The sequence below is a fragment of the Pelecanus crispus genome, chromosome 10 (genome assembly GCF_030463565.1).
Source record: "Pelecanus crispus isolate bPelCri1 chromosome 10, bPelCri1.pri, whole genome shotgun sequence".
NCBI classification, from domain to species: domain Eukaryota; kingdom Metazoa; phylum Chordata; class Aves; order Pelecaniformes; family Pelecanidae; genus Pelecanus; species Pelecanus crispus.
Window position 1 is genome coordinate 7410334 of NC_134652.1, and position 24937 is coordinate 7435270.

Consider the following 24937-nt stretch of genomic DNA (forward strand, 5'->3'; position numbering starts at 1 on the left):
GTTTCTGAGCAGCAGCCGTTTGCTCGGTCTGTGCCAGCACCCGCCAAAACCAGCTCCCACAGGCAGCACCGGGAAGGCTCCTCTCGCCGCCCCGTTCCCAGGCACGGACGGAGCCCGCGGCGGGAAGGGCAGGGGCGGCTCCGGGGCCGCGGTGCGGCCCCGGAGCCGCCCCTGCCCTTCCCGCCCCTCTCCGTGCCCGGCTCCGCCCGCCGCAGCCGCGCTCAAAATGGCCGCCGCGCTGGGAAGGCTCCTGCGGGCCGCGGTGAGTGAACGAGTCACCCTCCCCACCACCCCTTCTCCCCGGCCGCTGCCCGGTTCTGACCCTCCCTGTCTCCCCCCCGCAGGTGCCCGCTGCCGGGAGGAGGCTGACGGCGCGGCCCCTGCCCTGCGCCCGCCGCCAGTTCAGCCTCGGTGAGTGCGGAGGGGACGGACGGGCTTGGCCCGGGCAGGGCGGCGGGAACGGGGAGGAGGCGGCCAGGCCCGGCCCGGCCCGCAGCTCTGTTTTTCTCTCCCCTCAGGCTCGTCGCGGTTCGCTCCAGCGGTTACCCAGCACGCCCCGTTTTTTAAGGGAACGGCTGTTGTTAACGGAGAGTTCAAGGAGCTGAGCCTGGATGATTTCAAGGGGAAGTACCTGGTCCTCTTCTTCTACCCCCTGGACTTGTGAGTGCGGGTTCCTCTCCTTTCAGGCGGGCCTCCAGCCTTTGCTGAAGGTCATCAGGAGCACTGCAGATGATCGCCGCCTAAAGCGGCTGTTTTCACCTTATCTAGCCTTGCGAGGCAGATGTGTCTGTTTGTGAACGATAAGTCTTGGGGGCAAATGGCCGTTGTGTGCTAAAGCAGTGGATCTGGTGGCTGGAGAGCATCTTCTAGCTGTCGGGACTGCTTCAGGAGGTAGACGTGGCCTTGCAAGCGTGGTTCCTCTTACAGTCAGATTCCAGGGGCGAGGGCATTGCCTTGCAGTTCACGGTCGCGTTGCAGCCTCCCTCCTTTTAAGCAGCAGGGCCGGCAGAATCATCGAATCGTTTAGGTTGGAAAAGACCTTTAAGATCATCCAGTCCAACCATTAACCTACACTACCAAGTCTACTCTAAGCCAATGAAGGGTAGACTAGACTAAACCATATCCCGAAGTGCCACATCTACCCGTTAGATGTAGTTAGAACTGCAGCTAGACAGCTGCAGAGCAAAAGGTGCACAGGTGGGGTTGAGCCTGCCCAGAATGACTGGAATCATCAGGAGCATCCTGAGCAGCTCTGCTGAAGTTTGGTGTAATTGGGCACGTGGGGGAGAATTTAACCCGCAGTCCTTTCTGTTATAGTTTCCAAAAACTCTGTCTCTGGAGAGTGTCTGGCAGAGACTGTTTCTCCATCTCTGCAAAAATCTGTCTAGAACTGAGAGTTGACAACTGGTGTGCCAGCTAGATGGCTATGGCTGCTGCTTTGAGACTGACTGAAGGTAATCTTAAGCGGGAAACGTGGTTAAAATTATCAGGCCAAAGAAAACGTTCTGCTGCATTAGTGCCTAGAAACAGGAGAGTCTTTTCTAAAACATTCTCTGAAAAGATTGCAAAATCATTACAGCCTCTTCTCTCTTCCCACCCAGCACCTTTGTCTGCCCCACAGAAATTGTGGCTTTCAGCAACAAAGCAAATGAATTTCATGATGCAAACTGTGAAGTGGTGGCAGTTTCCGTGGATTCTCATTTTTGTCATCTGGCCTGGATAAATACGCCACGGAAGGTATGAATTGAGCAGCTGTTTGGGGCTTTCTCTGTTGTTTTCTTTTCACAAGAGCTGAATAAACAATTGTGCAAATGCCGATTTCAAGAGACCACCTAAAGTGATATGCGAAGTGATTAATTTCTACATTCCGTGATATAATTCTGACCTCAATCTTTGTTTTCTTGCTCTTTCCCCTAATAATTCGGGGGGGGGGGGGGTGTCCATCTTTGTTTTGCTCTCTTGATAGTCTGGTAGGTTACATCATATACTTAAATGTTAATCTTGAAAGACACATAACTCAGTATACGTCGCTGTCCTAAGCTGCTTGTTAGAGCTGATGATTTGTGCGCACCCTCACAGAAAATGGACAGCAGCTGTTTAGTCGTTATTGTTAACCAGTATGTAACAGTGGGGGCCTTCAATGCAAGCAGAAGAACAACCAGCTTATTGGAGCACTTGCATTATTCCTGCATTATTGCTGAAATGGTTCCACTTCCGCAATACAAGCGGAGGTCCTCAGCTTGCTTCGGGGGAAAGAAAGTGATAAAGACGGCCTTTTACTGGAGAGGAGCATCTCTCACATGTATATAAAAATGCACGCTTTTGATCACATAAAGCACCTGATCACATAAAGAACCAAAGCTGGTTTGGCTCGTTGTAGAGAATTGGAAGCGTGGCAGGAAGGTGCGGAAGCTCCTGTGCCATCAGTCGTTACCCACGTGGTCGCGTGGACAGCGGTCTGCAGTAGTGCTCGCAGGCTGGGCTGCCTCCAGGTGCACAGCTCTGCTGTCGTACCGTACAGGGGAAGGAGAAAGAGTTTGCTAGGTCTAACATGGCTCGGCTGAGCCTATCGAGAACATTTAATTTTCTGCATGTGTTGTTCAAAGCTCTAAAATGTGGTTGTGGACTGACTTCACCGCTTTATGCCAAAGCTGTTCTGCGTACGCCAGTCAGGCACTGCTCGGTGCACATGTAGCAAAATGCGCTGCAAAGGGTGCAAAAAATTCTGTGGTGGTGCAGATGGGAAGCTGACACCCGGAGAAGCTAAGGCTTTGGTTTCTCCAACATCTGTGTTCAGAGCTCTGCGTATGGGAACTCCGTTGCAGACGAGCATTTGCAGGATCAGGGGCTGAGTGACTGAGATTACACAATGATTCACTGGTGATGCCAGGAATAGCAAAGCTAACAAACTCCGGGCTTGTTTCAAGGATAGAGAGCTTATCTCTGTTGCAGTTCCAGTATGTTGCAAAACTGAAAGAAATCTTGGTTAACTCTCAAAGATTATTTAAATTGATTTGGGGGAGGAAAAAACAAATACACGCACTAAATAGAACAGCAGAACTCTGACATACCTAGCGTGGCTGTTAGAAGCCTTGTGTTTTGTCTGTTCATAGTATGCAGGTTTGCTTTTCCCTTCCCTCCCCACCATGGTCATCTTGGTTAATTCTGATCACTTAAATGTGCAGCAGGAATTTTTGTGTTCAAAGCTGCTGAATAGAGTACAAGGGAAATCTTTCTGAAGACTTACGACTGTTGTCATAGGTAGCCTTTGACCACTAAAATAAGCAATTCTGAAATGCTCAGTGGAAAAGAAGTTTTCATGTTCCAAAGAAACCAAATGTTGCTGACTACTTTAAAAAAACAAACAAACAAAACAAACCAACAACAACCCCCCACCTCTTCCCCGTGGTTCCTTTCATGGTGCAAATGGCATGAACGTGTTTTGTTGTTAGTACACCCTCAAGAGCACCGAATCCAGCAACTCAAGCAGGATAATCCTAAAAAGTGTTCTGTAACAAAATGGAATCTTACTCTCTTTCTCTAGAGCGGCGGTTTGGGCAAAATGAATATTCCGGTTCTGTCAGACCTCACAAAACAAATCTCCCGTGATTACGGTGTGCTGCTGGAAGGACCTGGCATAGCGCTGAGGTAACGCATGATTGCCGATAACTCGGTTATGACACAACCCAGTCTAAATCAACGTGAGCCATACTATCTCCTGCAGGGGAAACTGCACAAGGAGCAAATGAAGACTGCAAGATGTTACTTTTCCTGCAGAACTTCTGCTGGATCCCACCCTAGGAAAAGGGCATGTGGCCATGATGGCCATTAAGTTAAGAATGATTGCAGGCCTCTTGGGAGTGCATGAGCGGAAAGCCACCTATTCTGTTCTGAGTGCGTGGGAGAACTCTGTGTCACTAAGGAAAACGAGTAGGATAGAAGAGCATTTTACATTTTTTTTTTACATTTTTTTCACAATTTAGGTCTGTCCCCTTTTTTTTTTAATTTTTTTGTTTTCTTTCTTCTGAAGGGAGAAGAGACTGTCTTAACTTCTGTGTGAGAAGTTTCTAAAGCGGTAGTCGTAGAGGCTACTACAGTCAGTCCCATAATTATCTAGAATAAAAAAATTGACATTTCCTTCTCCACCATGGGAATACTTATTAAAAGCAAATAGTGGTCCCTGAGATCCATTGGATTGGGTAGGAGTCTTCAGGAGACCTTTGGTTCCTAATCTCTTTGGATCAGGAACTTCTGACATTTGTTTGTTGACAAATTAAGTTCATTAATATGGTAGGACTGGGACTTTGGTTTTCACAAATGTTTATATGCAACAGGATTTAATTCAGTAGCTTAATGCGTAAGGAACACTTCACTCAATACCTTCGGATTTTCCTATCAAATATACATGGGAAGGATGCCAGCTATCAACTTTGAAATATAGGTGGAATTAGAAGTTCTACCTTTGTTATACATCTGTCTCGATTTAATAGTCTTTATGCATGCTTTGTAATTTCACACCACTATACCAGTTGACTGGTTCTTGGCTTTTGATCACTGCACTAACAAACAGTATATGGAACGCTGTATTGCTACTCCTAACTCTGGTATCTGCATCTAAGAATAACTGCCTTGCTGAAATAGTTCATCCAGTTTCTTGTGTTCAGTCTTGGAATGCAATTTCGTTCCCTAAATTCTTGCTCAATTACAGAGGTCTCTTCATCATTGATCCAAACGGGATCATCAAGCATCTAAGTATCAATGATCTCCCCGTCGGTCGTAGCGTGGAAGAGACCCTCCGCTTGGTGAAAGCATTCCAGTACGTGGAAACACATGGAGAGGTTTGCCCGGCAAACTGGACTCCAGACTCCCCCACAGTAAGCGTCTGCTAAATACCACTTTTCTAAATATAGACGCTAGCGTATTTTTGCATGTCTGAAGGGCTGAGAACCACTTTAATGTGAGGTACTTGACTGAATCTGTGCCTGTTGTATAAATCTGTAATATATCGGCTGGACCAGTTTACTCTTTTGGTATGATACTAAATGTGCAATTTCTGTGAAGTCACTGATTTTCTTTTAGCAGACACAAATTGTATTTAAAACTCTAAATTTGTCTTGCACTCTCCACCAGTTGTCTTCAGGTTTTTTACTTACTTAATGCCCTGCTTGATATTTAGCAGGAAAAATGTATTATATACTTAATATTTGCAAGTAGGAGCTTGTACGTCATTTAGGTTTTCATCTTTCAACCGAGTGCAGTAACAGAAATAACCTATTGCTTTTATAAAGTATGCATGGATTTTCTTGGATAAAATGTCAAATCTGTAATTTGTTTTATCTTAGTTATAGCATATAATAGCTAAACTTTCTTTTGTTGACAGATCAAACCAAGCCCAGAAGCTTCTAAAGAATATTTTGAGAAAGTGCATACATAAATACTGAAATATGTGGACAAGACTCTTAGTTACCGTAGACTGAAGACATCAAGAAAGCAGCTGTGATTATAAAAAACCAATTAAAATCAAAGTTCTCATTTTCTGATGCTTAAAAAGAAATTAAATATTGAAATATTTCAATGACTCCCTTGTCTTGTTTTAAAAAGAAGGGTAAAAACTAAGGCTCCCCCCCACCCCCACCCTTTTGCAACTTGTTTCATGAATTTCTGTGACCTAAATTTCTCTTTCATGAATTTCTTGGTACACAAAATACAGTTGTATTCTTCTTTCCTTAACTAGTTTTGGACCAGAAAGCATCCCATGTTTTCTTTTCTCACATGAAAAATTAAATTCTGTAACAAGAGCTTGAAACAATGGGGACAATACAGAAAATAGAATTTTGACACATGGTTTGTTTTTAATGAATTTTGCAGAGGAAGAGATGAATGTAACAAAAAATCCCTGGTTTTGTGTGTAAATGCACTATAACTCGAATGAATGTAAATGTATGTGCCATTTTCATCCTGCATACAGTCAAAGATGCAGTGCAGCCACACAGGAGCATTAACAAGCATGAAGAACTTGCATTCTGCTTGGGAGATGGTAAAAACTTGAACCCCAATAGCGTACTTACTGGAGCTTAATGACGCTCTTCTGTCATTTAATGCATTGCTTACGTGCTTGAATCTGTCTCCAGGAAAAACTTAAAAGGTGAAATGTACTGCTTGAAAACAATGTAGCATATCTCTAGCTATAATAATAAATCCTAACCTTGACTAGCAGCAGGTGTGTTGCTTTGCTTTTCTTTCACTTTTTCCCCAAAGATTCCCATTTCTCTATTTTGAAGAAACCGGGTAAGTTGCATTTCCTTAGAAACTCTCTTCTATGCCTTTGTTCACAGTAACAGCTGGCACTGCCTCTGCGTACCGAGGCGAGTGGGCCACAGACAGCAGTGGGCGTGCTGCTGGAGGTCTGGATAAATCCATGCAGTACTGAATGGGTTTGTGTTTTTTCATCTGCTGAGCAGGGGAAGGGATTTAAGATAAATGGAAGCACGAGGGAGCCACCTTGGCAAAGTGGCTGTTTCCTAAGTTAGCTTTATAACAGGTACCAATGCTGCAGTGTAAGTGAAGGATGAAAAAACGAGCCTCACATCGTGCGGTGCCCGGTGATGGTCCAGGTTTCAGTACTTGCAAATCTCTTTCCAGTACCAGTGTTTTAGTCCGTTCTGTGTAAGTCCACAAGTATCCACACAATTTTTCCAATAAACCTGATCTCCTGGACCTACAATAGGTGAAGTTAAATGCCTGCGCAGCCCAGTAATGCAAAGTAACACGCTAGCGGGGGTCGGCGGCAGCGGTTTGTGCCTGTGAAACCGCAGGGCAGTGACACAGGGATGGATCCTTTACCTGCCTGCTCCTTCTCTCACCTCGGTCATCTTAGGCCAACGCGGAGGACGCAGGGGGGGGTCTCTGCAGTCCTGCTCCTCGACTCGGCCTCCCCGGGTCGCGCAGGGGGAAACCGATGGAAGGGGAAAAGGCGGTCAGGCCTTTCCTAACCACGACCCGCACCCCCCGGCCCCGGGGCCTGCCCTGAGGGGGCACCCGGGCTGCCGCCTGCTGCCTCTCCCCGGCCCGGGCCCAGCCGACAGCTCCCTGCTTCCCTCCCTGCCTCCTTCCCTCCCTCCCTCCCTGCCTCCCTCCTTCCCTCCCTCCCTCCCTGCCTCCCTCCTTCCCTCCCTCCCTGCCTCCCTGCCTCCTTCCCTCCCTGCCTCCTTGCCTCCCTCCCTCCCTGCCTCCTTCCCTCCCTCCCTCCCTGCCTCCCTCCCTGCCTCCTTGCCTCCCTCCCTCCCTGCCTCCCTCCCTCCTTCCCTCCCTCCCTCCCTGCCTCCTTGCCTCCCTCCCTCCCTGCCTCCTTGCCTCCCTCCCTGCCTCCCTCCCTCCCTGCCTCCTTCCCTCCCTCCCTGCCTCCCTCCCTGCCTCCTTGCCTCCCTCCCTCCCTGCCTCCTTGCCTCCTTCCCTCCCTCCCTCCCTGCCTCCTTGCCTCCCTTCCTCCCTCCCTGCCTCCTTCCCTCCCTCCCTCCCTGCCTCCTTGCCTCCCTCCCTCCCTGCCTCCTTCCCTCCCTCCCTGCCTCCCTCCCTGCCTCCTTGCTTCCTTCCCTCCCTCCCTCCCTCCCTGCCTGCCTCCCTCCCTCCCTGCCTCCTTCCCTCCCTCCTCCGCGGCAGGGGCGCGAATCCCCCGGGCCCAGCCGGCGCCCCGGGGCTGGAGGGCGGCCCAGGCGCCATTTGGGGGGGGGGGGGGGGGGGGGGGGGGGGGGGGGCCGGATCCCGGCGCGGCGGCACCGTGCCCGGGCGGAGCGTGCAGCAGCCGGACCGTCCCCCCCAGCGCCTTCCGGTGCCGCGGCTCCATGGACGCCAACCTGCGATTTTGGAGGGCGGAGGGACAGGTCAGGGGCCGGGGGGGCCGGGGCGGCGCGGCTGGGGCGGGCTGGCTCCGAAATAGCACCTGAAACGTGTCTCCGTCAGTCTTTTTTTCCAGAGGTTTCTTCTCTGGGCGGACGTCTTGGATCCCCTGCTGCTCCTGAAGTCCTCCGTGAGTACCGCGGCTCGGCCTCGTCGCGTTTGAGTTCATAGAATCATAGAATCGTTTAGGTTGGAAAAGACCTTTAAGATCATCCAGTCCAACCATAACCTAACGCTACCAAGTCCACACTAAACCGATTAAGGGTAGAGTAGCAATTTCATGTTTCCTGGCTTGGTGGCTGGGTTATTTATAATGAAAGTAAAAACTAGGAATCATTAAAGTTGGAAAGGACCTCTGAGATCATCATTCCAGTCATCAACCCAACACCACCATGCCCACCGAACCATGTCCCAGAGTGCCACGTCTGCCTGTTTTTTGAAAGCCGTGGCTGGTGGCAGGGGTCACAGCAGGGACGGACGGGTGTTTTGGGGCCTGGGTCGCAGGATGGGGGCGGGGGGGGGCTGGCCCCCCCTGCCCTTGGTGCCGGGGCTCTGCGGGGTGGCACGGCCTCCTCCGCTCCGGCTCCAAAACCTGGCTGGTAATGGGAAGGTTAGCGATCGGCCTTACGAACTTTGACTTTGCTAAGGCGTAAAACAATATCATAGAATCATAGAATCGTTTAGGTTGGAAAAGACCTTTAAGATCATCCAGTCCAACCATAAAATACATGCACATATATATATATATATAAAAGAAATCCAACGTATGTATATGCATTTCTATACATAATCACATAAAACTAAGGGCATGTCTAGACACTGCCGTTTCAGCAGTCCCGTCTAGACCGTGGCTGCTGTGCCAGCAGTTGAGTTAGCCCAGTCAACGATCAGGAAACCCCCAAAGATGGGAGAGATGAAGTGAGCAGCTGGGCAGGCTGTTCTTAAAAACAGTCGGCTGCCGGGGACTTGTGACGGGGAGCTGTCGCAGCTTTGGAGAGGACAGGGTTGCTGAACTGCACTGCAGGCACCCAGAATATGTGCTTGCTAATCCACATACCTGTCCTTGTGGTGCAGCTTAATCTGCAGGTCATGAAGCTCTTCAGTTCTCTTCCAAGTGGCTATACAGAAAGGAATCCTCCTCTAAGACAGAGCACACCGGATTTGTAGGGCCTTTTTGTGCCAGAGAATGATTATTATGATTTTAACATTAATTATTCAAAGTGTGACACTAAACACGTTGTGGGTGATAAAGCGTAGCTTCTAAATTTCAGGAACTGTCATGACAGCAAAATTCTGGGGAAGACGTGCTTTTCTGTCCATCCACTTTTGTATGGTTTTGTCAGGGGTGACAAAGAAAAAAGCACAGCATGTTGTATGAGAGTCAGCTGGTTGGTCAGTATGTTAAGGGAATTTTTGTTGACTGATTTTTTTAAATTTATTTTTTAAGGGAAAGCTCAATTAAAGCAAAAGAACACTGTCAAAATGTGTGTATGTGAGATATTTCCTCGTCACCTGCAGAGTTAATGTGTTGTGTGTGTCTACTCATCTATCTCTATGTATGTGTATATATAGTATGAATACTTATCTCTCTATATATTTACATGTACAAATAATATAATTTAGTAAATGTACATTATATGTATGTAAACACCAACAATAAAATTTCACAGTACATTCAAGGATTTTGAGCTCTGGGATTAGTTCACACCTCCTTGAATTAAAATACACTGTTGCAAATAGAGATGCGCCTGTTGAAGAAAAGTCAAATTATCTCATAAATTCTCCTAAGATGGGCAGCTTTTTATGTAGGCTATGGATAACTACATGAGGTTACAGTATTATTCTCTTTGTTTAAGTGTACCTGTTTTTCATAATTAAAAGCTTAAGCCGAGTTTAAAGGAAGAGTGGAAGATGCAAAACTTGATCACACATTTGTGAACGTGCAGGAACATCTAGTGGTGGTGTGACTCATTTCTGGTAATTTTAAAGGTCTGGTTTGGAATTTCATTTTAAAATAGTCATCTAGGTGCCTGTGGGGATATCAGATGGTTGCTTTGGTGGCAAATCTTTGAATTTGCCAGCACAGCGGGATAACTTTAAGTACAAGAATAACACTTTTGATTTCAGTGAGGTTTTTCATGTGCTTAAAGTTCAGGTGCATTTATGTAATGGGCTGAAGGATTGATATTTACAGGGATGAAGGGGGCCTGAATAATCTAAAAGTTTTTATGACTGTGAACTAGTTGTGTGTCGAAGTGCGTTCTTGCTTTAACTGCTTTGGTGAAGGACAGGTACATTAGCTTGACATTCTAAGTTTGTATTTAATGTGTCTTATAACCGATACATTGCACTGTAGAATATTGGAATCTGAGTTACTTTTTCCTCATTGGTTTGTTTTTTTCTCAAATATAGGATGAAATAAGAAGAACCAGGTTATTATTACAAAACAGTGGAAAGACGCTGAGTGAGCCCATACAGAATGGTCAGGTATTTTGGAGCACAGTTTATAGAAAATAGAGATGTCTTTTTTTTCATGGCTGAAATAGTTGTTATTAGTATCAGATCTAGCAGACAGAATACTAAGATTCAGATACAAGGGATAACACAAGAAAAACTCATTGCTACAGAGATTTTTCTAATCTATGAATCTCATGTGGATTTCTTTGGATGACTCTTGCTGCCAAATTGCAGTATTATTATCCTGAAGAATGCTAGGTTGTGTATAATATAGCTGAGTTTAAAAGATGCTCTCAGATCACTCTAGGAATCATTGCTTTAAGCCTGTCTGTCCTCAGCTGGGATGATATAGGTAGGTGATAAATACGTAAAATACTTATGGAGCTCATTTTGAATCTTTGATGTTGGATCATCGTGTAGAGGGCAGGTTGGTTTGGTTTCACATCTCATAAAATGAGCAGTAGCACTACTTGGGTGGAAAACTTACTCATGGAATTGCTGGAAAGTACTGCTGAGCTCTTGCTTTGTTAGGTGGAGTCTTTCTTTTGATTCAGTATGGGCTTGGCTCTTCCCATGTGGCATTTGGTACCTTCTGTGTCAAAGTCTGAAAGGAGAAATAAAAACTTCTGTGATTCCAGAAAAGCTGAAGTCTTAACATAAGTGTTTAGGCTTTTAGCCATATTTAAGAATTGTTCTTTTCTGTTTTAAAATACCTACTAGCTTAACTTTTTAAAATTAACTTTCTGTTGTGCCATAATGTGTACTTTGGTGCTGTTACACAGCACATGGGATGTGAGTAAGTTATATTCAACAAGGAGTATATGGAGAGAAATTCAGGGAAAAAATCATTCAAGGGGTGTATACATATATGGCATTCCATATAAAAGTAAGTTATTGGGGAAAAAAAAAGATAAAATAAATTTAGAAAGAAGATTTTACCCAGTCTCTTCTGAAGCTCGATACTAACCTAATTTTCAAATTGTTTAGATGAAACAAGCCTTCCTGCTAAGCCTGGTAAGTTTACAAAATACTTAGAAATCTTTTTTTTTCTTTCTTATTCAAGTGTGGCAAAGGTGGTCTAATTTAACTTTTTTTTTTTCTTTTAAGTCCAGTGTACATCCTGATACAGACAAGATAATTCCTGTTTTGTTTAGACCTCCAGGTAAGTTCCCTTAAGAGAAGTTTTGTGTATGTGACTGAAGAATCAGAGGGGAATAGCTAAATAGTAAATAGCCACTGTGATACTACAGTGATACTCTTCTCCATATAGAAAAACAAGTAGACCTCTTAACTTCTGTTAGTTGCATTGTCATGTCTGTTGAAGATTTATTTATTCCTACGGTCCTCCTGAGGATTTTTTCCCACAGTTCATTTGCTCAGCTAGGTCTGACCTGTCTCTGGTTTTTGTCACTACAGAATGAATTCCCAAATCCCTTCACATGTAAAACAACCTACTATAAGCTAAGTTTTCACTTCATGAATGTGGCTACTGTGTGATTTTACTTGCTGTGGTAGCAGGTAAAGCCTGCCTGGGGGGATGTTTAGGGAGCCAAGACAGCACAGGTCGTTAATCAGATACAACCATACTTGGGCTATTTACTCATATAACCACTCACAGCTGTGACAGCCTGTGTTGCCACCTATCTCTTTTTGAGTAGAGGAGAAGCAATTTCTGTTCAAAACTCGGTTATATAGTTCTGAGTAGCCACATTGAGTGGCGTTCACAAGGGTTTCTTTTGGCTGTAAGTTGTGACCGGATATTCTGGCTTCTTCAGTGAGGGATGGGAGACAAAGGTTAGAATTGAATGGTGTTTTTTTTGTGGGCAGTGTTTTACTTAGAGCTGAAACTAGAGGGGGAAAGTAAGGGGAATTTTCTGCTCAAAATCTAGACTCAGCAGTTATTTTTACTGAAATAAAGTTTTCTTTCTTTTTAGCCTTCCTGCCCATCTCTCTTCCATTGGTGAGTAATCATGAAAGATGCTAATGTATCACAGGGCTTACATTTTTCCAAAGCCAGGCGTTGGAGGGAGGGAATAGAAGGTTTTAGGCTTCTTAGTTGTATTTTCAGCACAAACTTTTTAAATGACATCTATTTTATGGGAACTGCTGAGTAATGTAGAAATTGAGCCCTTAGGGAATCTTATTGGAAGTCCAAACGTGTTAGCTACCTTCCTTCAGCAGTATTCAAAGAGATTGTTCATGCATGAAAGTCAGCTTTCTGATGCAAGATGAAATTCACTAGGCATTAAGAGCAAGGCCTGGTTTTGGTCTGTTTAACCTCAAAAAACTGGAACTGCAGTAGGAAGGAGTCAGACGTTATGTTCTGTGTTTCAGACACAGAATATGATTTTTTTCTTGTGTAGATTGTGCGTTTGCAAGTAAGAAATGGTATGGTCAAGAAATTACAAAAGATATAGAAATAAACGTGTTAAGTGCTCAAAAATTGCACCATTTTATTTCGTAAAATTTGTAGCTGCAATTATATGCATGTTTGTTTATTTAGATGTGTTCACCTTTGGTTTTGGCATATGAGTATACGTACTGAGATACGTCATTCCATACAGAGATTACAGCATGAACTTCTATGGCACTACTAGGAAGCATAACAGCCATCAAGACTTTCATGAAATTCATTAAGAACAGTAATAGAATTAACAGAAGTATTTCTTTTTGATATTTCCAGCTTAATGCTCTTTCACAGATGTGGTTAGATTCAGTGCTGGCATTAATAATAAAGGTAGTTGATCCACTAATATTGAATTAACGAATGATCCTCCTCTGAGGCTTTGGATGTTCCATGCCCTCCTCTTATTCAATATTTGCCCTATCTTGATCGACTCTCTACTTTGAGAGTGCTTCATACCTGCTAGGCCAGACCTCAAGAAAGGCTGTGGTTTACTGAAACAGAAGTTCTTATTCACTGTCTCAGTTGGGAAGTAAATCCTAGAATCTTTGATCTGGGAACAGGTAGATCTAGTATTTATATCCCCACTAGCCAAAACAATCTGACCCTTTCTCATTCACTACTTTAATTACATTTTTATCATCTTAGTTATTTTATTTGCATCTCTTTAAGCTTCACAGGTACAAACGCGTTTTTTATTTGGGGTAAGAAAGCATCTTGCCCAAATATTCTCGCACACAATGTTTTAATCACTGTGTCTCTGTGTTTTATATTGGATAGAAAAAGTGAGTATGTCGCATCTTTGGCAAGAAAGTGTGTTAGCCTAGAATCAAGGCAAATGGCTTCAGGTGCTGACTGGAGCCTTTGTTGCTGCTGCAAATAGTAACATAGCAGTTCTCTTTGTGCTCTAAGGCCACCACTGCTCACCAAAAACTTCTAGGCTCATCAAACCTAATTTTCTTGTGGGGTTTTCCTCTTAGGTTATTGCTTCATCTCTTCAGCTCCGGGCAACACAAACTTTTTTTTGTCAGGTAATGAACTCTTTCTTTGTACATTTACAAGTCTTCTAGTCTCAATCCCAAATTCATTTTTGCTTATCATCTCTCCTTTCTGCAGTTTGTGTTTCACACATATACCACAGGATTCACCCTATTGAATGGAAATGGTACCACAAAGGCTGAAGTATGTGTTGATTTTTATTTTTTAAATCATCTTAATTGTACGAGACCATTTTGAACATGATTTACAAGTGTTTTACAAATGCTCTTATGGAGTATGTTTCTTCTGTCCTTCTCAGGAGTACTCACTTCAACAAAAGCAGATGTTCTACAGCTTGGGAGCCATTTCCTATGCAGCATGTATTGGTGTATGTATTTGCTTAATGATTGCTTTCCTAATAAGCTCTCCTGAGAAGGAGTAGGTGCTGAGATAATCACACTACCAGATATCCTTCAGGATTGTGCTTTAATGCTCTACTTTAATGTCTTGCCTCAGAACTGCTGAGAACAAGAATTTTTGGGATCATCTGTCAGCCAGTACCTTGCTTGGCTTCCTCTGATGCTTCCTCTTCTGTCCTTTTCATTATTATTCTGCAAGCTTAGAAAATGGGTGGTGAGAGAAAACAGCCAGGGTTTACAAACACAGAATAACTCACTGGGTTGCTATAGTTGATTTTTTGATGTGGTGCTGTGGAAGAGATCTGTCTAGCTCTAAAAAAGCGGGGAAACTGCAGGCATCTGTCCTGGATAGAGTTAGCTCAGATCCCAGAAGCAGCATAGCCATGAAAATACTGCACTGAATGCAGGTTAATTAGCCGTCCAGGAGGGCTGGGTAGCTGAGGGGTACTTAGCTAGCCCTGTGCTGGGCTAGAATAGGAACTTGCAGTTTCCAGAGTTTGCTACATCAGAATGAGCGCTGGTATCCTCATGACACTCACTGCAAGTGTAGATGCCCCTACAATGCATTTCCTTGCTCTCCATACTAAACACTGAATTTTTTTTTTTTTTTTTTTTTTGAACCTTCTGGCATAAAATTATGGCTGTCCCTGCTTTTGTTAGGTGGACTTTCACCTCTGTCCACTAGGCAAAACAGCTGGGCCCGCAGTGCTCAGGACTTTACAGAGGTCTGAGGAGGCAGCTATGCCCGTGGGTGAATGTGGGAGTTCTTCCCCTTTGTCCTGCAAGGGAGACTCAGAGCACTAGCTGGTGTCCTGGCCATTTAGTCCTAAATGAAACTTCCTGCAAGTGTATTACGGGAATATAGAAAGTGCAGAGAATCAGGAATGAATGCACAAGCGCACCAGCTGTTCTGTTTGGGGGAGAGAGCAGTATGCGTCACAAGGCAGTTGGGACAGATGTCCAAGGAATATTAGTCAGAGGTAATTGTTTTCCTTTTTCTGTCTTTGTATTCACACTGCTATTGTCCTATATGTAATAATGTTTAATGCTTTTTTTTTATCATAATATTTTGTATTCTTGTCTAAAAGACTGATTACAAATACCTTCAATAACTAGAGAACATATGTATTTTGTTGGAATGTTAAATCAAGGCATTTGTTTATTTTTATAGATGGTTGTTGGAATGTTAAATCAAGGCATTTGTTTATTTTTATAGATGGTAGCTATGTACTAAGTTGCAGATTTATTTTCCTAAACTGTTGCACATACTGAAATACTGCGCACTTTTTTTAAGAAGGTGCCTGTTTCCTCTCAATGCCTTAGGCTCTTCCTCTTGTCTTCATGAATCGACACACACTGAAGAGTTCGTTAACTCAACTAGTCGTCAAAAAACTTCTACCTGCTCCTCTTCTTGGTGAGCATAAAGAAACTGTACATCCTGCAGCTGCTCTGAGGGCTGTTTGCTGCCCCCATCTGACTATAGAATTTTCTTGCCCTTGCATAGATGAGGCCTGACAGTTTCCAAGCTGCCTTCTCTGACTGCCTGTGCTGGGTACTTTCCTTCCTGTGCGAGAGTGAGCACTCACTGATCAGTGTAGCTGACCTCTATTTGATGCTTGCTGGTTTTTATAGTTTTAGAGCTCTCAGCACTCTTCTGACCTTTGTATGCACGATGTGCAACTCTTTCTCCAAAGATCTCCAGGGATGCAGTTGGCATTTTTTCTTTGGCTTGCACATTATACCTGAAACCATCAGGACTGCCAGGAGGGATCAGGAGGGCAGTAGCACTCAAACTGGCACAACGTGGTGTGGCACATACGACACCAGAGCGCAACACAGCGCTGGGTGTGCACTGGCATATTTCCTTAATCGGGCTGAGGCTGCTGCTGGCTACCTAACTGCTGACAGTGTAGAAAGTAGGTGTTGTTACAACAGAATATTATTAACCTTGCAAGGTAACGGGACTCAGTTCATTACTGGAGCAGCTCTACTGGCATTGCTGAAGTTGCACCAGGACAAGTTTAACTATCTGATGTCATTAACTTTTTCTAATGCCATTAAAGAAATTTTTGGCCTTTCCTAGAGGGAAGCTGGTAAAATTAAAACAAATGTCATCTCCCCTGTTCCAAGTTATGTGAGATGGCTACCCAGATCTTTCTGAGGATCTGCATAACAGCTTTCTGACTTGTTTCCCTTGGAGCAGGTGTTAAAATGTGCTTCCATTTTCTTAAATATAGAGAGGAACCTGAGGATGATTGATTAGTATTAGTCCAGCATTTGAAAAGTGCCATCTGTTACACTGATGTCTTTATTGAACAACCCTGCCAAAAACTAACAGAGAAATCTACTATTTCAAACAAGGTCAGTTTGCCAGACTGTGCCCTGTTACGCCTGGATCTTGGCCTAGAAAAGAGAAAGGGGAAAACCAGCTAGATGACTAACTTCCATTTGGTACGGCCTTTATAAATGCCAGTGGTTTAGGCTTGTATTTTCAGTGACTGACTGTGGGATGGGTGTTTTCAGGTACCTTGTAAAGCTGGGTCTGGAGGAGACGGAAACATTCTCATCTAGGATCCAGCTGAAGCACTGCTGCTTGTGACAGACACACAGCTGGGCAGAGAAGTGCCATAATGCAATAATGGAACATGTTAGAGCCAGTGTTCCTCTGGCACCCTCCTTTTCAAATAAGGAATGCAGCCTTTACTTCAGGTCTGTTCCCTTCAGGGTCCTCTTTTTCTGTGCTAGATTTTGTGCTGACCAGTACAAAACCTACCCACAACACAAACCCCTCCCCTTTAGCTTAAGAACAAAGTACTCTTGGTTTGACCTGGATGGCAGTGATTGAAAGCTCTGAGTCCGTAATGATAAAGTACCTTTTAAGACTGGGCCTTAAAATCTCACTCAAACTTCTGAAACAAAAATTAAGATCCCAAGTAGATTTTTATGGGGCAGTCTCTTAAGCTGCCAGGTTATTCAGTTGTGAACTGTTGAACTGGAAATGCAAAATGCACATAATTATGAATGTTACTATTGAGATAGTCCTTTTGGATCTTTTAAAGCAAAATCCTCTTTAACTCTCAGGCTTGATGACTGCATTTACTGTGGCGGTGGCGAGAAGCCCAGAATTTGAGAATGGAATTGAAGTGATGGACAGGAACGGCAAGGTTGTAGGAGTGTCACAGAAGGCTGGTGAGAAGGTAGGCGAGGGGGTGGAGGCCTCTCTTGACTTGCCTTTCATTCCCTGCTAAGAGCTGAATGTGATGCTGACAGTAGATAGAGTTGGATATATTGAAATGAGGAAACACAGATCAGGTGCTGAATCTCTGGGTAGGCTTGGACTAGTCTCTGGAACCAGGCTGGCACCTGTCTTGTGTCTTCAAAGGTCACCAGCCTCCGCAGCCCAATATACCGAGTGCCAGAGTTGAGCCACAGAGACACCAGCACAGGCATTTCTGCTTTCCTTGCTCACCTCAGAAGCAGACTCTTGGACCTTCTTCTGATGGGACACCTCCAGGAAAAGCCCTGTGTTGTACATACCACATGCACCTTCTGTGGTGGCAGTATCATTTAAAGGCTGTGCCTCCCAAAGGGTCATGCCCTGATCTACAGCATGCTAGTGCATTTTATCCTTGGGCTCCGGTTGCCAACTCTGTATTTGCTCCTTGCCTTGTTCATCAACATCCACTGTAGAGCCTGGCACAGGAACTAGAGCAAGGAGTTGTGTTCTATGTGCTGTCAGTGACCCTCCTTTTCTAGGCTGCTGTCCAGAGGGGAGGAAACAGCTAGATGAGCATAAAGATTTGTGGACAGCCGGAGAGAGAACTTCAGATTTGACACAGGATAGTTAGGATGCCCAGAAGGTATAACCATTTGGAAGAAGTTCAGCACAACTTAAAAAAAGCAAGCCTCAGCAAAATTATTATCGTGGTAGGAAAACTTGATATGACATCAGTAGTTTCACCTCCCTTCTAAGGTATTCCTTAGTCACAAGTGGAATATTTACCACTTGTAGGAGTTTAGTTTCCGTTTAGGAAAGAATTCCTCTAACCAATGTTTTTATCCCTCATTAACCTGTTGCTTGATGCTCCAGAGTATTAGACAAAAAAGTGCTCACAGAAGCATGCAGTATTTGAAGCTGCACAGGGCACTGCTTTAACAACATTTATTTTTCTCTCTCTCTCCCTGGAGGCCGTTAAAGAAACAGCATTGTCACGAGCAGTCTTGTTTGGGACAGCGTTCTTCCTGCCAGCTGTGCTTATGTACTTCGTGGAAAGGTAGGAGGTGCTGCAAAAGGGCTGGGGGTGCCTGGTCAGTGTGTATTCTGGTTTTTAGTCTGGCTGTTACCACTTGCCAATTTTTTCATGGTAGAACTGATTATCTGGGAAGTTTCTGTTCAGCTACTGTGATTCATTTAGATAAGTCAGTGAATCTGGTTATGTCCGCACCCATGCTTTGAGGGTTTGCAGCAGGTTGTGTAAAACTATGAGGGTTTCCTCTTTGCTCCCATGCAGGAAACATGTTTGTGCTCTCCCGACAGGCTGTTTCCAGCACCTAGGTTCCCTAACTTGATTTGAGTCCCAGTGTCTGGTGTCAAGGTTGTTGACAGCACTTAGCTTAGATTTGTTATTTCTGAAGAGGTAATATGGCACTTGAATTTCAACTAAAACCGTATCCCAACTTCCAAATAGTTTTCCATATATTGTAAAACATATTCTTGCTTTTGCAACATTTAGAAACCCTATATCATAAGAAGAATTCATTGTATGCTTTATGAGAGAATTCTTAGCCTGCCCTGAGCTATTGGTAGGGATCATCTATGTCATGTAATTTGGTACTGCCTCAATCAATTCCCTGTCCCCTTTTTTAGCTTAAGGGACTCCTGTTACCAGAAGACATAAATGCAGATGTAATATAAAATTTTATATACATATCAAGTAATAAATTTTTACGAGACCAAGTAAGACTGCCAAGAGGAACAAAATCTAAAAGGAAAGAGGGTAATGCAAGAAAAATCTTAGTCAATGTCCTGGTTTTGGCTGGGATAGAGAACTGAAATGCTTTAAAGCTCTAACGCACCTTCTCTTCTTGTGGCATTTTGATCTTGCTGCTTATTTTATTAATCTTGTATTGGCAATCTGGGCTTGGAAAATACTGCAGCTAAATACAAAACAAAGGGAAAGAACAGGAAGTTAGGAGTAAGAACGTAAGAAATAAAGTAAGGAAACATCTTTAGGATTTGTAAGCCTAGGTTATTGCTAATTTCAGTGCAATTTCAACCACTAAAACAGTAGCTAATGCTCTTTGTCTTGCTGTCAGATTATTTTTCGAGCCCAAACTGACATACATACTTTTCAATGTCTTGGACAGAGCAAAATTTGCAAAAACTCCACATGCTTTGGCTTCGGTGAGAATGCTTATGATTACGTCAGTACTAGCAGGGATGCTACCAGTTTCACTTAGTATATTCCCACAATGTGGGGAGGTAAGTCCTTTCATGGGAGTTGATTTAGGATTATTGTTATATTAAATAATCATTCTATAACTATGGCCAGCAGTCTTAAGGCCATATAGGAAAAATAGGATTAGTGTGGTTGTGCATCTCAAATGGGGCAGCGCAGAGGCTGCTTGTGAAGGCCCGTGTACTAGGCAGAGGCTTATAAGACTTGCTAGGTCTAAGTTGCATTGTGTGTTATTTATATTTATACTTTTCAATGTAGATTTATCAGATTTTCACAACAGTCTGAAGCAAGCAAGGTCAGGAGAGCTATCTTAAAGATTAAAACCAAGGCTCTTCCAGCACTGTTTTCAGTCCTGCTGCAGAAAGGAAGGATGTAGATGAGAATTTTTTTTCTTTCATGCAAAGTCAGCATGAGCTCATCGGAGAGGTAAACCAACTCACATGCAACATCTCTTCGCCCTGCCTTACTGAACTGTGAAGTGTAATCTGTTCCCTGGGAAAGTACGCCTTCCTGGCAGGTTTTAAATGGAGGATGTAGCCCTTGAACCTTGGGCTTTGGAGGAGGCCAAGTGAGAGAGGAGCCTGGGGTTCTTTTCTCCATTTATTTCCTCTCCCTTATCAGCACTGTGTGGATATTCTCAGAAAATCACAGACTGGGCTCTTGCAATTTTCAGTGTTTTATTTGCCTAAACTTTCTGGCACTGTAATCTCTTTTTTTAGATTTCTTAATCTCTTAGTGCAACAAGGATAAACTGAACATAAATGAGGGGACTTGGGAGAAATGCGCTGAGAGTATGGCTGGCTGGTTCCCTTTGAGCTTCCCAATTCTCAGCCCACAGCAGAAGTTCTCCTGGGTGAGTCACCCAAATATGTTTACGGTTGGACTCAATGATCGTAAAGGTCTTTTCCAACCTAAATGATTCTACAGTGAATGGAGATAACGTCACTAATGCTCCGTTCAGATCTCAGGAGTACCTCTAATATTAAATAAAACATATTTCTTCCCTTATGCATGCACATGTAGAAAATGTCAGAGAAGCAAAAAAAGCCCCCAAACAAAAAATTCCCTCAAACCCCCAAATAAACAAAGAACCCCAAATCCCATACAGTCTTGCTTCTGAATACAGTATTTCAATTTGTGCAAAGTTCAATGCAGTCAAGTGCTCTTAACGTATACTTACCAGGATATGGTGGTGTTGATTCCCTTTTTCTGTACATTGCAGATAAAGCGAGCAGACCTTGAACCGGAAATTCTGTCATCTACAGAAGAAACGGAGTTATTCTACAATAGAGGAATTTAGAGATTGGCTTTATATATAAATGTGTGCTCTGATTGAAGTAAATTCTGAGTGCATCAACAAATTCAATTGGCATATGTGACTGACCGAATCGTGAATTTATGGTGGCGTACGTACCAGATTCGGCGTACAGTGGTGTGGTCTGTAAAGAGGCAGGCTTTGCAAAATGATCTTGCAAGCCCCAGCCCGCAGGCAGATATGTACATTTAACTTAATGCTGGAAATATTTGTACCAGAAAGCACTGTAACACAGCATTTGTCACAAACTGTGTTCTGTATGCTTCCTCGTCCATTGATTTCTTAATTAAAAGACTATTGAATACAAAAGTTTGTTCTGCTGTTGCTGCAGCTTTTGAAATGCTGCTTTCCAGGAACACAGCTGGTAAAGGCATTAACATCAGTAGTCCTTTGGGTAAAGTCAAGCTGGTTCTTGTCGGAATACTTACTTTGTATGTTTCATTGTATTTAGTAACACTTGTCTCAAGGATGAGGCACAAGTGAGGTAGCCATTAAAGTGGTATTAGACAAAGCAACCCTGATGGCAATGTAATATTGGTTAAATTTAGTTACTTAAGAGATGTTCAGGAACCGGGTGTCAAACTTGGCTACAACGTGACTCCTGGCTTTCTCGATGTCCTTGAAGGAGTTGTGAGGCCTGATGCCCCTTGAGCTTTAGAACTTGTTTTTTACACTGAAACTACTGGGAAGTCCTGTGGCTTTCTGACCTTGTGGTAGACAAAGAGGAATCCCCACTTTTGCAGGGTGACGGTGTTTATCCAAACAAAAAGCTGTCTTTTGAGACTGTCGATCAGTGCAGTGATAAGTTGTGCTGATCATACAAAATTATTCAGGGGACCAGTGCTGCCTGTGAAGAGCTGCAGAAAGAGCTTACAATACCAGATGTAAAACCAGGTGAAATACCAAATGGATAAGCGAAAAGTAATGAGCTTGGCAGAGGGGATAATCCAGCTTCACATCTGGGCTGTGAGAACTGTTAACACTGGGAGTGGAATTGGGTGTAGTGACAGATAGCTCAGCATGCAGGTGAACTTTGAAGTTCTTACCAAAGGGACACTAAAAGCTGACATGAATTAAAGAGGCATTTCTGTCAAAGGGAATCCACTGAAAGATACTAAATTCATGGAAACTACACCAGCAAAAGAAGTTCTAAGCTCCATACTACTGGAGAGGGGAAGGGGTAAATAGCTTATTTGCCTGCTCTCACTCTCTTCCTGTGTCTACTTTTGGTGGCCGCTGGGATATGACATGTGGCTGAACAGATCTTTGGTCTGGCCCGCTACAGCTGCTTTCACATGGTTTACTGACCCGCCACAAAATCAAGATCAGACCTTCTCCTGGGGGAACAAAGTAGAAAGAAGCTCCACAAGCGTGGTAGGAGACCCTGTGGTTGTGATAACTATAGATGGGGGTCATAGGAGAGGTGGCTGTAAGATGACCGAACACGTTACGTGAGGTGCTGCTAAGGCTGTGTGTGACAGGGGTAAGTATGCACTAAATAGTGTAATAATCACTTTCACAGAAATAATTCTACAAGTACAGCCTCCAAAGTCTGCCATAATATAACTTCCTTAGAGCACAACAGACTGGTCACTGCTCTCCTCTTGCTGGAGGATTAGATTTCTTTTCATGGTGTGAGGGAACCAAATGTTTCCCAATCCACTCCATCCCTACAGGAAGACAACAGCACAGAGCAAAGTAAGGAAAATCAGCAGGCCTGGTCTCTTGCAGGAAAATAGTTCCTGCTGTGCATTTGGCACTGAACAAAAGCAGGAAGTAGGGGGTTGCGTTTAGTTTCTTGTTTGAGTTCTGCCTTTTTTGAGCCTTCCTCTAACAACTTACTGCAGGGGAGGGTCACACAAGGAGAGAGCACAGGGGAGTAGCAGCCCGCCCTAAGGACCTGTAACTTGAGGGGAACGCGCTGCAAAGCTGTTCCAGGAAGAAGGATGTCTGTAAGTTGCCAAACCTGAGCGGCAAAGAGTTTGTGCTACTCCACTGGAGGACTACAGTGAATTTTTAAAGGTAAAGGATCATTTACACCTACTGAACTCAACACTTAGCCTTGCCTTTGTGGGTCATGTGCTTAAGTACATAGTAAAAAAAAAAAAAAAAAAAAAATCCCATCAGGATCAACAATATAAAAGCAAACATACTGTGTCAGACCAAAGGCCTGCCTAGCCAAATGTCATCTCCAACGGCAGCCAAAAGGAGACACAAGAAGGAGAGATCACATCAGCCTCGGCTCTCCTGAGCTGGGGGGACGCTAGGGAGAAGGTGGCTTGCCCTGCTCTTTTCCTTAGATACCACGGGGTCAGGTGGAACAGGCTTACAGTCTCAGCCTGCCTCTCAGTGAAGTGTTTGTCTCCTTCCAAATCTTTAATAACAGTGGCACCACTAACATCCTACAGATAAATTCTCTAAAACCCCATTTCTCTATGAATTCTATTTCAATAACATACCAAAGGCAAACTCAGATGGGGTCTAATTCCACTCTCAGTAAACATTAATTGGCACTACAATGAAGACCAACCCCTCTCCCCACTCCTTTTTTTAAACGTAATTTAAGAATGGCTACAATAAATGCTAGTTACATGAACCACAATGGAAGCAAAGAGGGAAAAAAACCCAAACCAAAACAACGGACAGTAGAGCAAAGCCAACAAATTGAAGATAACACATTCAGGAACTTTGAATCGTCATGGTAACTAGACAAGCTATAAATTCTCTGGCACCACGCTTGGATGTTTTAAGCAAATTGATGTCATTACAACTCTGTGAGTAAGGCCGATGGAATGGGTCTGGTAATAGTGTCTGTTATTACAGCTGCCCATTATCAAACTCTACCAGCTTCTTACTGAATACTCGAGTTGAAATTTGCCATATTAAACACAGCTCGCTCAGGGTTATTAAATACCTCTTTCCTTTCCCCCATTCTCAGAAATGGTTCTATTGCCCTAGCCAGAATCTTCCAGAAGAGGAGGGCAGGCACCTGCCATTTAAATTGTCAGCCTGGGTGATTCAGCTGCTTCCTGAATCAGGGCAGGGAAAATACGATGCTAAAAAGGCCCTGGCATCCTCAGTCTTGAAACAAAGTCATTATGAGAGCAGAACTGCCAGGACCGGCGACCTGCTAGTCCAGAGGTTTAAGTGAGGGGAACAAGACTGGGACAAGCAGAAGAGCATCGTGTTTGAAGGAACTGGGAGGAGAGTCAGCACCTACAGGACACCCTTCCCATTTGTAACTTAGACTGGATTAACAAGGTACCAGCCCAAGGCAGGCCTGCCTCCTGCCTTCAGCACCGGCCAGCCTGTTCAGTGACAGTGGTGGAACCAGTTTAAGGTGTGGTAAACTACAACAGATGGCAGCTTTCAGCTTCAAGGAAGACTTAAGTCTCAGTACAGCACAATACGCTAGCAGTTCCCCACCTACTCAGCTTGTCATCTTGAAATTTAGGAATATACAATAAGGCTTCCATGTTCCTTTAACGTAGCTTAAAAAAAAAAAAAAATCACAACAAACAAACAAAAAAATCACCCAGCAAACCAGCCACTCCCATGCTAGGAAATACTGAGATCAAAGCATTTCCCCTGCTGGAGCTCGTGTCCCCGCATTACTCCCAAGCCTGTAACACAGCCATGCCATTTTTCCCCGCAGGCCATAGGGGTGGAGGAACGAAGGATGCAGGCGGGGAGGGAATCCTGCGCTGCGGCTCCTTCCCTACCACACAGCGAACGCCGTGCCACGTGCCGCAGTGTTGCTCGGGAAGGAGCTGCTGCCCAGTCTTTGGAGTCTCCTCCCGAGTCTCACATCATTCGGCGGCTACGAGGAATGATGGCACCTGCCCACAGACCCCTCTGACTCAGCTGAGGCCAGACAGCTGCCTAGGGAAGGGCGTAAGGCACAACGAGGCAGCTGTGAACTGCCTACACGGAGCTGTATGGCTTGGTTTTTTATCTAGAAATTGAGCTGCTTCAAATGACATCTCACAACACCCTATTAACAAATTAT

General features: G+C 44.2%; 2 protein-coding genes across 3 annotated transcripts; both read left to right on the forward strand.

The window, feature by feature from the left end:
- Positions 1–226: 226 nt before the first annotated feature.
- On the forward strand, positions 227–5571 carry PRDX3 (peroxiredoxin 3). 2 transcript variants are annotated; one of them, XM_075717295.1, is made up of 7 exons: positions 227–274; positions 345–411; positions 519–660; positions 1602–1737; positions 3545–3648; positions 4709–4874; positions 5381–5571. In XM_075717295.1, the coding sequence occupies exons 1-7, from the start codon at positions 227–229 to the stop codon at positions 5432–5434; spliced, it is 717 nt and encodes a 238-aa protein (XP_075573410.1). In that variant the 3' UTR covers positions 5435–5571. The 2 variants fall into 2 exon arrangements, with proteins under 2 accessions (XP_075573410.1, XP_075573411.1); XM_075717296.1 differs by having other exon boundaries at positions 227–262.
- Positions 5572–7841: 2270 nt separating this feature from the next.
- Positions 7842–21214, forward strand: SFXN4 (sideroflexin 4). Its single transcript, XM_075717899.1, has 14 exons — positions 7842–7880; positions 7937–8026; positions 10309–10383; positions 11341–11367; positions 11461–11515; positions 12288–12313; positions 13738–13788; positions 13874–13939; positions 14055–14123; positions 15478–15568; positions 17236–17351; positions 18343–18428; positions 19522–19636; positions 20836–21214. The coding sequence occupies exons 1-14, from the start codon at positions 7842–7844 to the stop codon at positions 20911–20913; spliced, it is 984 nt and encodes a 327-aa protein (XP_075574014.1). The 3' UTR covers positions 20914–21214.
- Positions 21215–24937: the final 3723 nt, after the last annotated feature.